At 39.5% G+C, this 16539-nt stretch overlaps 1 protein-coding gene across 1 annotated transcript in view; it reads right to left on the bottom strand.

Moving 5' to 3' along the window:
* Window positions 1-6150: 6150 nt before the first annotated feature.
* The window catches only part of UBL3 (ubiquitin like 3), a 67530-nt gene continuing 57141 nt past the window's right edge, over window positions 6151-16539 (bottom strand). The window contains exons 3-5 of the mRNA XM_050937356.1: window positions 14284-14370; window positions 8216-8293; window positions 6151-7873 (exon numbers count right to left, since the gene is read on the bottom strand). Coding sequence (XP_050793313.1) covers window positions 7821-7873; window positions 8216-8293; window positions 14284-14370 — 218 coding nt within the window. The 3' untranslated portion in view covers window positions 6151-7820. The remainder of the gene's footprint in view (window positions 7874-8215; window positions 8294-14283; window positions 14371-16539) is intronic.

Raw genomic sequence — 16539 nt, 5'->3', positions numbered from 1 at the left:
TTTTTGGGTGAAGCTTCACATTGAGCCGAATTCTTCTCTGACTGAGCCATCCACACTGATGCTCAACTCCCATTCCTGAGTTGATCGTTACTGTAGAACCCCAAAATTTGTGTGAATAGTTTAAATGTTTCCCTCCAATGTGCATTACTTTGCATTTATCAACACTGAACGTCCTTTGCCATTGTGCTGCTCACTCTGCTAGCTTGGTTATGTCCCACTAATGTTCCTCCTTTTCTTCTCTGGACTTGACCAACCTAAATAATTTTTTGTCATCTGACCATTTTGCATTTCACTGCTCACTTCCATTTCCAGATCATTAACAAACGTATTAATCAAACTGGCAGCTTGTTCAAAAGCTCTGAGAAATCTTAGAACAGAATAAACATTATTTTTGTTAATTGTATTTCTCATTATATATTATGTGGCATAATTAGCTCTTCAAGCCAGGGACTGTATTTTAGTGCAACCCCCAGGACAAAAAGACCCTGATCCCAATTGGCATCTGTGGGTGCTGCTACAATATAAATAGTACTAACATATTATTATGTAGTTGATAGGATACTGAGAGACCTAACACATTGTTAATAGGAAAAAAACCTCTTTTTCAACTTGCACTCTGAAGTTAGAATTTGGCACTCAAATTCACAGAAAGATGATACAAGTCTAAGAAACTCAGTGGAAAGAAAGAGGCAGTGGAAAGAAAGAGGCAGAAATTGCAGTGGAAAGAAAGAGGCAGAATCATTTCTTTGACAGTCATGGAATGCTTCTATATTCCCTTTGATCGGCATACAGAATTTCCATTGATTTCAGTGGTGCAACTGGTATCTCTGGGAGCTCCCAATACCAATCTAAGGTAGTGCATGACCCAAACTCTGCACTAATCAGATGGGTAAGCTCAGGCAGAGCTAGCAGGAGAATTTTAGATCAAATGGCATATCCGTGAGTTGGCCTCTTGAACAAAGATCGCAAAGGTGCATTCAATCAGGGTACAGAGCCACAGACTGCACGATTTCCCTTATAGACTCAGACTCCAGGACTGGAAGGGACCTCGAGAGGTCATCGAGTCCAGTCCCCTGCCCTCATGGCAGGACCAAATATTGTCTAGACCATCCCTAATAGACATTTATCAAACCTACTCTTAAATATCTCCAGAGATGGAGATTCCACAACTTCCCTAGGCAATCTATTCCAGTGTTTAGCTACCCTGACAGTTAGGAACTTTTTCCTAATGTCCAACCTAAATCTCCCTTGCTGCAGTTTAAGCCCATTGCTTCTTGTTCTATCATTGGAGGCTAAGGTGAATAAGTTTTCTCCCTCCTCCTGATGACACCCTTTTAGATATCTGAAAACTGCTATCATGTCCCCTCTCAGTCTTCTCTTTTCCAAACTAAACAAACCCAATTCCTTCAGCCTTCCTTCATAGGTCATGTTCTCAAGACCTTTAATCATTCTTGTTGCTCTTCTCTGGACCCTCTCCAATTTCTCCACATCTTTCTTGAAATGCGCCCTTCTTGAACTATGCTCTGGAACATACCAACACAACTTAAAATTGCAGGAGCATGACAGAGAATCAGCTCATGACTTTGCTCTCAGATATGCTGAGAAGTCTGCATGCTGACAATGTTAACAGCTGACTGTGACTGCACTGCACACTAACTGAAGAGGAGATCAAACACTGTTTGGCTGCATGCCCTTTCAGCATATTTACAAAACTCAAGAGAACAGTATCGGTGGAGCAGGTCCTGAAGAGACATACTGGAATGAAACAGCATCTTTTCATACAGTGATAAGGAAGATAATGAAAAATTCCTACTTGTTGACCTTTTTCTAAGTATCATCTTTCCCTCTTCTAAAATAAAGGTCACGGTGACAGTGCTTGTAGATGCTACCTACTCTAACTGGAATTTGAGAGACAAACAATTAGTACTCAGGGCTGGCCTTACCAAGAGGCAAACTGAGGCCGCTGCCTCAGGTGCCAGACTGGGGGTGGGGGTGCCACTAGGACCCAGAGTGTAGAAAATTATGTCTGCTGCCAGTGCATATATATTCTCTCTACTCTAGATGCACAGAGATGGTGGAGTGCTGTGCTGGAGGAAGGAGGGCACAAGAGACATAACAGGCAGGCAGGAGAAAAGGTGAGAGGGAATAACAGAAAGCAGCAGGAGCTGCAGGGGAAGAGAGGAGGAGGAGGAGATTCTTAAGTACTTCTCTAGCACCCCCAGGAGCCTTGACTGATTAACACCAGCTTCTCAGGGACCTTCCTGTTTCCTGCTACTTCCCTGAACCCATTTGAGGAGAACAGGCAGTCAGCTGAAGTAGTAGGAGCCAGTTAGACCCTTAAGATGCTGATAGCTTCCCTCACTCAGGCCCTGCTACCAGTCTGCTTATTTGTCCCCTTCAATTGAGTGTTGAGAGCCACTTTAGCTGGCACAGAACAGCAGTCATGAGTGAAAGAAGAAAACGCCCCTCTGGGTCAGCACTCAGAAAAAGAAAGCAAAGGAAGCTTTTCTATCTAAGCAGGAAGCAGCTCTCCTACGATACATAGACACAAATGTTTACTGTGAGCCTTCCGGCCCGAGTGAGGATGTGAGTGGTGAGGAGTTGCCTGATCTTCCAGTTAGTCAGAGTGCAGGTGACCTGGCAGCTACTGCGGCATCCATAACTCCATCTCAAATGAATGTAACCATGCACATTCCTTTAGAAAAGTGTAGATCACAGAAGAGTGTGGTGGAGGCGCAAGAAACAGCTACTGCTGAGTTCAGTCTAGATAATCCAGGACTGTGGACCCACTTGAGCAGTAGCCTGAGGGATTTCCTTGTACTGCACGGGCCACAGCAAGTGAAAAGCTTCATGTTCCCCAAAGACAATGAAAATGGAAGTTTCCATTCAACACATTACTGGTGTGAAATCCACAATGGTGACAAAGTGGAGAGGCCATGGCTTATGTACTCAAAATCCCAGAATGCTGCATACTGTTTTTGTTGCAAACTCTTCCAGTTGAATGTTCCAGCCACATTGGGTTCTACAGGAACAAAGGACTGGAAAAATCTGGCTAGAAATCTGGCATGCCACGAGAAGGCAGCAAATCACCAGAGAGCATTCCATAGATGGAAAGAGCTTGAGATGAGACACTGGTTAAAGGCCACTATAGATGATCAGCATGAAGAGAAGATTGCATTAGAATCTCTTTACTGGCAAAATGTTCTGAAAGGCTCATTGCCATTGTGAGAATGCTTGCTACCTAAAACCTAGCACTGTGTGGCACGTCAGTTCAGCTGTACGTGCGACAATGGAAACTTCCTTAAAATTGTGGAGCTGATGGCTGAGTTTGATGCTGTACTCCAGGAGCATCTAAGAAGAGTCACCACCCAAGAAATACACACATACCACTACCTTGGAAAAAACCATTCAAAATGAGATCATACAGTTAGTGGCAACAAAAGTCAAACAGAAGATTGTGGCAGATCTGAAGTCAGCAAGATATTACTCTGTTATTCTGGACTGCACACCCACCAGCCATATGGAACAAGACTTTAATGGTGCATTTTGTAACAACAACAGAACCTAGTGAAAATGTCCCTGCAATGGTGACTATCAGAGAAAATTTTCTAGAATTTATTGACGAGGATATTACAAGAGCTGATATGACAAATGTGCTTCTTAAAAAGCTGGAAGATACAGTAATTGTGATAGCTGACATGAGAGGTCAGGGCTACGATAATAGTGGCAATATGAGAGGAAAGAACAGAGGAATGCAGACATGGATCTGAGAATTAAACCCTTGAGCTTTTTTTGTCCCATGCAGTTCTCATTCATTGAACTTGGTGGTCAGTGATGCAGCCTCAGCTTCTAGTGAGGCTGCTGAACTTTTTAATGTAATTCAAAGCATCTGTGTATTTTTCTCTGCATCAACTCATCGATGGCAAATTTTGAAGCAATATCTGGAAACATCCTCTCTGACATTGAAACCACTGAGTGCCACACGATGGGAAAGTCGAGTGGCGGCGATAACACCTATCAAACACCAAATTGGGAAGATAGATGATGCCATAGTTGCCATTATGGAGGATAATGCTATGACAGGAACTGTTTGTGGGAAAACAGTGGCAGAGGGAAATGGAATCACCAGAAACATACATCACTTCAAATTTCTGTGTGGCTTAGTGTTGTGGCATGACATACTGTTTGAAATAAATGGTGTAAGCAAGAGACTCCAAAGTGTTGACCTTGCTATATCTGGAACAATAGAACAACTGGACAAAGCAAAGTCATACCTATGGTCTTACCGTTCAGATGAGGCATTTCAAAACATTTTGAAGTGTGCACAGAAGTTGGCAGAGGAACTTCACACTGAAGCTATTTTCCCACCCATTCAAGAATACAAGAGTCACCGAAGACGACGACATTTTGATTACGAGGCACGGGATAATCCCATAAGAGACCCCAAACAACAATTCAAACTTGAATTCTTTAACCAGGTGCTAGATTGTGCAATACAGTCAGTTTAACATTTCATGCAGCTCAAGGAACACAGCAGTATATTTGGGATGTTGTATGATATTCCAAAACTCCTCACTATACCTGAAGAAGACCTACACTAGCAATGCAGGGCACTAGAGACAGTGTTGACACATGATGACATGTGCTATATTGATGCAAGTGATTTAGGTGATGAACTTAAAGCGCCTTCAAGATACATTTCAGCAGGATCAACTCCAAAGGCTGTTCTGGAATATATGTGCACAAATAAGATGACCACCCTCTTTCCAAATGCTTTTGTTGCTCTGCGCATACTTCTAACACTTCCTGTAACAGTTGCCAGTGGAGAACACAGCTTGTCCAAGCTGAAGTTAATAAAAACACATCTCCACTCCACAATGACTGCTCAGGAAGCAGTTCAAATCTTTGCAACCAAGGAGGCACGGAAACGACGACTTTGATTATTCAAATAGATAAAAATGCCAGTGTTTACTATGCAGACAAGAAAAGTTACATTTTTCTGTTCAGGCGTTTGAAAGTTAAGCGTTACTTAAAATTTTTGAACAAGGCATTTTAAGTTGTTAGTTCTCCTTTACTGGAGTAGGTAGCAGAGCAGTACCATAAGAGGAGAAGAACAGGAAGAAGGCAGAATTGAGACCTTTCAAAGTTTTGGCCCAAGCAAGGGGCATGGGGCATCATTTGAGCTCCCCACCTCAGGTGCCAAAATATTGTGGGCCGGCTCTGTTAGTACGGGATGTACATCAATGCAGCACATTAAAAATTATTCTATAGGCATTAGCAAAAGCATTTACCATGGTTTCTTCCTCCAGTCGGTAGCTTAAGCAAGCCCTGAGGTTGTTGCAACAGACTTACTCAAGCTGTCATTTATGAACACTAAAATCTGTACAGCACCTTAGTACTACTGGGCTATAATCCCCCAAATTTATCTCTTGTATCTGATATGGCCAATTTACAATATGGAGTGAGAGAGAAACTGCTCCTTCTCATGCTTCAATGTCTAAGTATTTTAGAATATAACATGTCTCGAACAAACCTTACCCTTAACTACCCTTGTATGTTTGTTCCCAGAGCCCACACAACAGCAATGTGATGGAATAGATGGAACAACGTTCTGGGTGCTGGCAGGCAAACAAGAATAAAAGTATTCTACTTTGCTTCTAGAGAACCTGCATAGTCACAAGTACCGACTTTTAAAGCTGAGCAGAGTTTAAAGGATTTATTTGAACATTCTTATGTGTGTACTCTGTTCTCCTCAAGAGCAGGCAAAAGCATGCTGATATTTCTATTAACCCCTTTGCAAAATAGCAAATATCCAGCAATCTTATTTAAATGGATCAAAGAAGGGTCACACATTTTCTAACAAGTATATAATGTAGCATTAGTATTAATATCTTAGATGACTACAAATTTTACTATACCCAAAGCTTGTTGTCTACTTCAGTATCCAAACTTACTGAATAATGTACGAAGAAGTTACTTAATTTTAGACTACCACCACAAGGTCTTTCTCTTCAATATTAAATATTGAATTTTCAAGCTATCACCAACACACTAGATAATCATTTTTCAAATACCATCAGTTCACATCACTGTGAAAACAAATATAAACCAATTACAGATCCAGTCATTAATTTTAGATCACCACCAAAATGCACTACAATATTCTTTTATTTAGTTTACAGTAGAATCTATCAGTACAGGTTGCAGAAAGAAAATGTTTAGTGCTATTTACAATTTGTTTTAAAACTCTGCTCTATACAAATTTAATTCTGATCAGTATGAACAATATTTTTGTAGGCCTATGGCATATAAAGCATTTCATCAAAGCAGTAACAATGGGTAAAATAACCTGATTACATTTGAATGATGCTGACCATTTGAAAAAACAATTACACAGAACATCTGTAAGGGCTGTGAACACTTAATAAGAACAGAACACAACGTCAACCTGTGACTTTTTTTTTTAGGCTAATGCTATTTATATGGAATATTGTTCTATTAGGCTACACGCCAATCTATATTTAAGTTCTATAGTTATGCATTTTATAAGATTTTTATTAAATATATTCTACACTTATTTGTAATTTCATCCAGGAAGAATTCTTCCTGAGTGAAAAAATATAAAATCTTTTATATTTTTACAGGTTTAGATGAAACTAGATCATGCTTTAGTGCTGTGCAAATTTCTTTAGCATATCAACCTTTAAATTATTGATATGAAATAAAATGGCATCCTTTTTAATTATGTATGCCTTTAAAAATCAGCTTCTGATTTGAATACAATTGCAAGCACGAATACCAAATGCAGATTACATAAAGAAACAAAACTAGTACTATGGCAGAGGTTTTTCTCTTTTTTTAACTTTAATAATTCTTTTGAGGTCTCTTATGAGTAAGCATGACTCTGGACACCGAGATACAGAGGAGTAAGAATTACTGAAAAACATCAATTGCTGATATTCAAATACATAAAATTGATTAGTAAATGAAGTCTTCTAATATTTATGCACAATAATAAAAGCCTATGAACTACAGGAAATTACCCCTCCCATATTAAGGCTAGGAAATGCACTCTCTGCACTTGTTTGTGCTGCATGAACAAGCACTCAACTAACATAGGAGAAAAGAGTGCACATAATAATGAAAAAAATTAGTTTCAACAGCCCTCTACAGAGTGCTTTTAAATTACAGGCACATCGTTTTTTGTTTGTTTGTTGCAGTGAAAATATATATAAGCCAGGCTCGGTTTAGTTAGTATTCTGTGCCAGTTCGGCCACCAAGGTTGACTTGGTAGAATTGACTTCAGTTTTTCCTTTGAGTTGGCCATTGGTGACCTTTTTTAAATTATGGATTCTATTTTCCAGTGTTGTATTACATATTGGAGATTATTTCTAGGTGTCTCAAATATCATTAGAGATTGCTGATGAGAAACATATTGTCAACTGTTTTTAGTGCAAATTGCATCTAGAAAGCTTGATTGATTAGTTCCGGTTAATGAAGATTTTTGTGGCAGCAAAATGATTTCTGCTGTGGAAGAGAACACTTAACTTTTTCTAGAGAGTGAATGCATTCAAGAACCGATGGTTTATAAGATTATTCAGCAAGAAAAAATAGAAATAAAAACATAATGCAATTGTTCATAGATCTCTTCTTTAAAAAAGCGAATAATGTGACAATGTTTATGTAATATTTCAGTTCCATGGATTTACAGACAGGCTCTTCCTAAAGGTGTCTGAAGCAAGGTTGGGCCTCTTCTATTCCAGCAGCATGAAAGACAAAGACTATATTACATCACACTTAGCAGGTAAAGCAGACAGAGTTTACAGGATCACACAGCAATTGCTCTCTCCAGTTTTTTCACGGTTCCTCTGACCTGTGGAACAACGAGAAGAAAATTTGCTTGCAAGTCATTTACAAAACAATCAGTTGGGGCGAGCCAGGAGGATAATTGTTAATGACACAAGAACTATGCAAAAATTTTATCTTCTGCAACTTTATAAGCTCTGGAGAATATAAAAAATGTTACTCAGATACATAACTAAGAAATATGCTTTATATTTTAGTGTATCCAAAATTATTTGGTTACTTGCTTGACAAGAACTATTAATAAACCATGAAGATTTTTCTCCTTTCAAGACATCCAATGAAAATGATGACATTTTTGAATACGTGCCTATGCAGCTGAAGTTGGAAGCTCATCTACTGTATAGCCTACCTTGAGAGTTTGGCTCTGGCAATGTCTCTCTAGCCACCAAATGCATCACTGTTGTCTTGCCAAAAGGAAGTTTTAATGCTGTGTGAAAAATAGAGGATGATTTAACAACACACAAACTCTTTTCATCATTACAGAACAAACACAACTAAAACCATAACTTTAACTGGATTAGCTTTTTTCACAGTTTCCTACTTCTTACTTCAAAATTCATACTGCTTATTTACCAATCCTAGAAAGAAGTTTTGTATAAATGTTACACAGATCAGGGTCTTACAGAATGATCAAATGGAATACTGTGTTTTTAATATTTGCCACTGTGAGGATGATAAAGTTATGTGGCTGACCCTGCTCTCTTTGAAGTCAGTGGTACAATTCACTTTAATGGTAGCAGGAATGGTCACTTATGCCTTAATTCAGCGAAGTGCTTAATTTTAAGCATGTGATTAGGCCTATGTGACCAACTTAAGCCACAAAATAAACATTTACTCTCATGGAAGTGAACAGCACACTGAAGTGTGCATTACCAGAAGCCTAACATTTTTCCAATTCTCTTAAAAGGTAAATAATCCAAATCTCTGATGATATGATGCGATATTTTACAAATAATTTAATGGAATACAACCTCTCATTGCAATGCCTCATGCTTTTACACAGAACACCCATCACACATCAGTAGTATGTGAGAACAGTGCATCTCCAGACACTTTAAAATGTTGTTTAAAATCAGTTGTTTAAGACAAAGTGTTTTCCTCAACACTGTTACTACCACGTATTACTGAAATTGAAAGAATTTTAAAAATCTGATTTTCTTTTCACAATGCATTTCAAATTATGCAGTGAAACTAGACTGGTCAGCTTCATATTCCGGTTTTCATAATATTGTGTTTATGTTTTCAACACGCTGGAGTTTTGATAAATATTCCACTGCAATCTCACTGACTGAAAAAAACAAAACAAAGACCCCCAAAAAGCATAAAAGCATTTATACTCTATCCATGTTAGATTTGGCACACCCTTTTAAAAGGCTCCCCTCAAGGCTTCTATGTTCTGGACTGCAACTTTGTGACAGCATTTGTTCAGTATGGTTATTTGTAAAAGTTTCACATAGTACTAGAGCTTCATTTTCTCCTGAGGTTTTAAATTTTTCACTATAAATTAGGAGAAAAATATCTTCCACCACATGCTCCATTCAAAAAAAATCAATCAGGGAATATCATCAGCAATAGATAAACCAACTGAGTTTCTCTTTAGGAATTCAAGGTACTTCTTTCCCACCCTCTTAGTATTTGTGCCCAAATACATAAACACTGTGACTGAAAGCAGAACCTTAACCTCTAATGAGCAGGTCACAGCTTCCATTTTCACCTCACAGTCTGCCAGCTGCATTTAGAAACAAGCCAGCCACAGTAACAGAGGAGGGAGGATGGAGAGGGAGTATCCCAACAGTCTCTCTTTTCCATTTCAATCCATTTATTGCAGATCCAAGAATCAGATATAAAACTAAACCTGGTACTTGCTGGCCAGAAGCACTAAATCCCTAGTTTAGATGCACTAATGTAATTAATTTAGTTTTAAGCAGCCAAACATTTTCTTTGTAAACAATTTCATTGTAAAACAGGCAATTATCTTATCAGGAGAAAGAGAGACATTGAAATCCCTTTGAAATATAATTGACATTTGTACTTCCCAGAGAACAAGCTATGTGGTAAATTAAGGCTACGTCTGCATTACACAGCTTTCAGTGACATGGCTATGTCATACAGCCATATTGCTAAAAGTTGTGCAGGAGAGCCAACGAACTTCCACCTCCAACAAGCGGTGTTTGCATTGTCGGCAGGTGACAACGCGCTGTTCATACTGGCACTTGTCACGGCAAAACTTTTGTCTTTCAGCAGAAGGGGGGCTAACACCTCCAAAAGACAAACGTTTTGTCATTCAATTGCCAGTGTCGACACTGCCTAAATCTTAAGGGTGTTTTTACCCTATGGGAAGCAGCCTGTGCCTACGCATAGAGGCTGTCGATAGTTCTAAGTCTAAGATAGTTCTAAATAACTCCACAAAGGCTATATTAACAAGTCAGTTCAAGAAGAAAATCCCTTTATATCTAGTTTATGTGAACTCTCTAAGAAGCCATTGGAGAAAGACCAAAATGTTACAAACTAATCACATTAGGGAAACATCACCTAAACTCAAAAGGACACTAGAGGAGACTATGCTCTGATTAGTGAGCTGTGGAGCTTGATTATTCACAGTAATCAAGCAAAAGTGTGCTAATATTTCAATTAATGCAGAGGTGGGCAAACTACAGCCCACGGACCATATTGCCCAGCCTCCAAGCTCCTGGCCCAGGAGGCTAGCCCCGGCCCCTCACCAACAGCTCAGCTCGCTCACTCCGCCACAGGGACAATGCTCTGGGCAGTAGGGCCATGAGCTCCTGGAGCAGCGCAGCTGCAGAGCCCGGCCAGACCCTGTCTCTGTGGTGCGTGGTGGTGGCGGCGTGGCTCGGCTCCAATCAGGTGGCACGGCAGTAGCTCCGCCAGCCACCGGTGCTCGAGGCAGAGCAGTAAGCGGGCATGGAGCAGGGGGGATTGGACAGAGGGCAGGGGAGTTCGGGGTAGTGGTCAGGGGGCAGGTGTGTGGATAGGGGTCGGGGGGAACAGGAGGTTGAATGGGGGCAGGGGTCCCGGGGGGGTGTCAGTCAGGAAGGATGTGGGGGGTTGGATGGGGCAGGGGTCCTGGGGGCAATCAGGAATGAGAGGAGGGGTTGGATGGGGTAGCGGGGGTTCAGGTGCGGTCAGGGGACAGGGAGCGGGTGTGTGTGGACGGAGCAGGAGTCCCCGGGGGGGGGAACAGATAGGAGGTGGGGGACAGGCCACGGCCCCCCTCCCCTAACCGGCCCTCCATACAATTTACAAAATCCAACGCGGCCCTCAGGCCGAAAGGTTTGCTCACCTCTGAATTAATAGCTTGCATAATTTTTACACAAGTCCTTGTCAGTGGTTTCTAATATTTCCCTAGATTAGGGTACAGGAAGGGAGACAGAAGCATCTTTGGTCTATGCCCAATTCTCCTTTCCTGTTGACTTTTTTTGGTTCTTTTTTTCTTTTCCTCAATCTTTATTCTATTCTCTTCATTTAGTTCTACTGTCCTGTCTCTGTTATATCCTTTCTTCTGCCTTCTCTCTCCAGTGTCCTTTCTCTTGTCTTTTTTTTAAATAAAAAGAAGAAATACTAGAGTAATTCTCTACTGCTTCCTCCCAGTATCTGATTGGAGAAGGAGAACTTTCGAAATTTAGTACCTCATGACTATTTGTAAAATTAGTTCAATCACAAGCTACTAGTCTAATAATCAACTATCAGATGAAATTTGCTGGTGGCATCTGTAAAACATGCTCTCTTCACCTATCTTTTCACACACTGACTACTACTATCAAGAGAAAATGATGCATCTGGCACTTCTTGCAAAAATGACACTGCAGACTTTAGAGACAATTTTTTTTCTATTACCATTCCCACTGACACTTTTGCTGTTTCCTCAGTCATTCTCGTATCAGCAGATACTTCAAAAGATGGGTTAACAAAGGCTGGCAGACAAGCTCAAGACTTTATTTTATTTATTTAATTAATTTATTTATTTATTAGTTTTACCCTTCAACTTCAGTCAGTTTTTACAAGATGAAGTTTGAGTTTAGAAGCAGAAAACTGCCACACTTTGACAGAAAGAACCAACGATGATATTTAGTGTCCAAAGAGACAATCTGAGGGTACTGTTGCCTCTCCAATTGACAAAATGACTTTCAGTGGTGAGCAAGCCCAAACTCTAGTCAATATTCACTAATCACTTGAGACAAATGAAATGCTCTTTATAAATGTTATAATTCAGCACCCCTAAAATCCTTGGATGAAAAGCACTACAGAAATGCAAAGTATTATAACATCATGAGAAACTGCATACTGGACTAAACATTAAAGTTACTATTTTCTTTTGTTATGGAATGTATCCATGTTGCTTTAGTACAGGTTGCATCAATATTTCTTTTCAGAAATTTATAACTCAGCTGTATAATCTTACATCAGGTTGAAATTTATTACATTATTTCATTAGTGTTGAAATAAATGTTTTAAAACAAACCTCTAAAATATAACAGAAATAAATCTTTGTAATACATGAAATATCCCTGGTGTAAAGCTGTGATGATTAAATTGCAATACATCAGTGAGCAGCAATCTGAACTAAAATTCCCTGATCCCAAGTATGCATTTAAAATCCATGAAACTGTCTTAATGTAGTAACCAAAAGTATGCTAGCTATTCTTTTTCAGCGGAACTGACTCCTGTTAGTACTGTGAAGTCCAGTCTGATCTCAGTGAAGAAAGTGAGTAACAGTGGTGCAGAGAAACACCTACAGATGAATACCAAAGAACATCTCGTATAGCCATCTTTGGCTGGAGAATGCTCATCTGAGTCTAGGCATCATGGGAGGAGAACTTGATGATGATCCAAGATTGGGCTGGAGGAATGAGGCAAAGGGTGGAGAAAAAAGGCAATATCTTCACTAACACTAATAATACACTACTTCTCACACCTTCAAGAGTGGGCCACAAAATTGCACAATAGGTATTATGTATATTAACTAATTGAAGCCTAAATAAAAATTTCACAGGTAAGTGACAGTTACTGCTAAGCAGTACACAGTGAAGTTTACCATTATCTAGCCAGTATATAAAGTAGCATGGGAAAAACTGAACTATATGGAGGATAAATGGTCCAAAAGGAGATCAGCAGCCCAGGTTGTTAATGGATAAAAGAGGTTATCTGATAGCAGTATAGTAATCTATTTAGAATGAATTGGTGGCCCCAGTCCAGTTCTTAATGGAGAAGCATCCATTTCACAACTAGCACAAAATAACAACCTGGTTACCATCATCAGCAAATAGGGCAACAATTAAAGGAGAAAAATAGAATGAACTGCCCTGTCATTAGAGCTAGTCTCTCCAAGTTGGTGTTGAAGCACATTGGCAAGGCACATATGGAACTTTCCCCCGTAATATATTGCATTTGTTTTCCAGAGTCTTTATACTGTGGGATGCCAAAGACCCTAGTTTCTAACTTGTGCCACCAGAGCGAAAGAAAACACACAAAAATGATAAACACAAAGGAATAAAATCATTCCAAGTTTACCTTTAACTTCAAGACAGCTACCCCAGGGATGACTTTATATTACATTCTCCCCTCTCTATGCATTCATAATTACCAACAGCATTAACAGAAGCAATTTATTGACAGAGAGAATAGCTCACTTGTCAGATTTGGTAAGAGCAAACAGAAAAGAGATATTTTGTTTAGACATTTATTTTACTTAAAATTCATATGGTCGCCACCACCTCAAAGAAAATATTGTTAAATACAATACATTGTACTACGTCTCTGATAAATAAAAAAATAAATCTACAAAATATAACAAACCCTACAAAATATAACTAGAAAACATGACACAAGGGGGCACACTTGAGCTGTATTTTCTCACCATACAAAGTGAAGCCATTTACTTTTGTTCTCACATAACTATACAATTGTGTCCTTGGGACAGAGCTAGATAGCAAAAATATTTTCCCTCATTCTAATTCACAGGATGTCTTTCTTCATTACACTAAGTTCTCTAGTATTGTTTAACCAATTATCATAATCTTAAACCATCATTTTTAATATACTTAGAGATTTCTTAAATGGTTTACAATATAAATGCAGTATACGAGAAGTGGAATAAAATCATCCTTCTTTCATCAAAAGACAATAAAGATAGCATAACTATTCCTTACACGAGAAAAGCAATTTAATTTACACAGTGATATACATCATAGTCTAACACCTGATTCTAGCAGGATGGAAAAATATAAAGGTAACACAGAGTTACCATGTTATGCTGCAGCAAAACTGTGCAGAAAACCATGTCGTAACCTTGAAGTCTAGAGAGGGTTTTACTTATGAGAATTTACTGCATTTTAAATAAATATTCACTTTGCCTGGGGAGAAAGTTGCTAAATTATACTGCCCAAGTTATTTCATTACCTCCTAGTGTCACATTGCCATGAAGAAACCGTCCTTGATAAATAAGCCGCAGAATATTTGGACTGCTGACTTGCTCTTCTTCCCAATCTGAAAAAGAAGAAAGAGGACTTTGTCAGAAAAAGCCCAGCATATGCATCTTTTGTATATTTCCCACCCATCCAAGGCAGAAAAGGAAAAAACAGAACTCTTCCAGTTCAGTACTAACAAGACAGTGCGGCTGCTTAGTGGAGAGGATCTGAAGTTAAGATTCCTAAATTCTGTTCCTTATGTGCCAATTCAAACTTGGGCAATAACCATTCTTTGCCTCACTTTACCTCTGCTTGATTAATGGTTATAAGTGATATATATGGTTATAAGTTTCTATGAAAAATATTTTTAAATGGATGATAAGGAAGACACTTCCTGTCCCCATTCAGATTCAATATCCATCTGGATAATTTAGTTCCATTTTTCTTCAATTGCAGGAGATTCTCAATCTCTCTGCCCTCCAACATTCAACTGGCTTAGATCAGCCTCAGTCCAGCACTGATAAGCAGTCACATATATAGTAGGAACACATCTGTTCTCTGATTTGAAAATCATTTAAAATCAGTAAGCAGAAGGGCTCCTCTCTGTGGCTACTGGGCAGTGTTGAATGAGGATTAGATCTAGGCAGTTGAATTTCCAGAGGGCATAATGAACTGAACATATCCTGAAATTCCTGGAAAAGCTGAATGGTAAGCATCTGACCCTCGCAGAAGAGAGACATATTGATACATTTCAGGAAATTGCTCATAGCACAGTCTGTACAGATTTATGTACCATAAATTAGCTGTAAGAATCATGTATAAGTAATGTATAAGATTAGCAAAGAGTCCTGTGGCACCTGATAGACTAACAGACGTTTTGGAGCATGAGCTTTCGTGGGTGAATACCCACTTCATCAGATGCATGTAGTGGAAATGTCCAGGGGCAGGTGTATATATATGCAGGCAAGCTAGAGATAATGAGATAGTTCAATCAGGGAGGATGAGGCCCTGTTCTAACAGTTGAGGTGTGAAAAGCAAGGGAGGAGAAACTGGTTGTGTAGTTGGCAAGCCATTCACAGTCTTTGTTTAATCCTGAGCTGATGGTGTCAAATTTGCAGACGAACTGAAGCTCAGCAGTTTCTCTTTGAAGTCTGGTCCTGAAGTTTTTTTGCTGCAGGATGGCCACCTTAAGGTCTGCTATAGTGTGGCCAGGGAGGTTGAAGTGTTCTCCTACAGGTTTTTGTATATTGCCATTTCTAATATCTGATTTGTGTCCGTTTATCCTTTTCCGTGCACTATGGTGCGGCCATAGTAACTCTAGCTCAGGAACCAATCCATGCAACAAACCTCGATGCCAACTCTGCTCATATATCTACACCAGCGACACCATCACAGGACCTAACCAGATCAGCCACACCATCACCGGTTCATTCACCTGCTCGTCCACCAATGTAATATATGCCATCATATGCCAGCAAGGCCCCTCTGCTATGTACATCGGCCAAACTGGACAGTCGCTACGGAAAAGGATAAACGGACACAAATCAGATATTAGGAATGGTAATATATACAAACCTGTAGGAGAACACTTCAACCTCCCTGGCCACACTATAGCAGACCTTAAGGTGGCCATCCTGCAGCAAAAAAACTTCAGGACCAGACTTCAAAGAGAAACTGCCGAGCTTCAGTTCGTCTGCAAATTTGACACCATCAGCTCAGGATTAAACAAAGACTGTGAATGGCTTGCCAACTACACAACCAGTTTCTCCTCCCTTGCTTTTCACACCTCAACTGCTAGAACAGGGCCTCATCCTCCCTGATTGAACTATCTCATTATCTCTAGCTTGCCTGCATATACACACACCTGCCCCTGGAAATTTCCACTACATGCATTTGACGAAGTGGGTATTCACCCACGAAAGCTCATGCTCCAAAACGTCTGTTAGTCTATAAGGTGCCACAGGACTCTTTGCTGCTTTTACAGATCCAGACTAAAACGGCTACCCCTCTGATACTTGTATAAGATTAGATGATCACTTATTATTCCTGTTTAAAATTTCTGTCAATTTTCAAAACAAGTAAGCGAATCTATATTACGTTTTACGGGTAAATACTGCAAAACATTAACAAAATTATTTAATTTAAATCTGCTCTTTCAGAATGATGTCTTCCATTTATTTGCTGACCAGGTATCTGATACCAACTGTTCACAAATCTGCTTCTGCTCTGCTCCATCTATTGCAACGTT

Source organism: Gopherus flavomarginatus, chromosome 1 (genome assembly GCF_025201925.1).
Source record: "Gopherus flavomarginatus isolate rGopFla2 chromosome 1, rGopFla2.mat.asm, whole genome shotgun sequence".
NCBI lineage: Eukaryota > Metazoa > Chordata > Testudines > Testudinidae > Gopherus > Gopherus flavomarginatus.
Note: the sequence above shows the minus strand (reverse complement) of the source record. Positions and strands in the feature narration are given on the sequence as shown.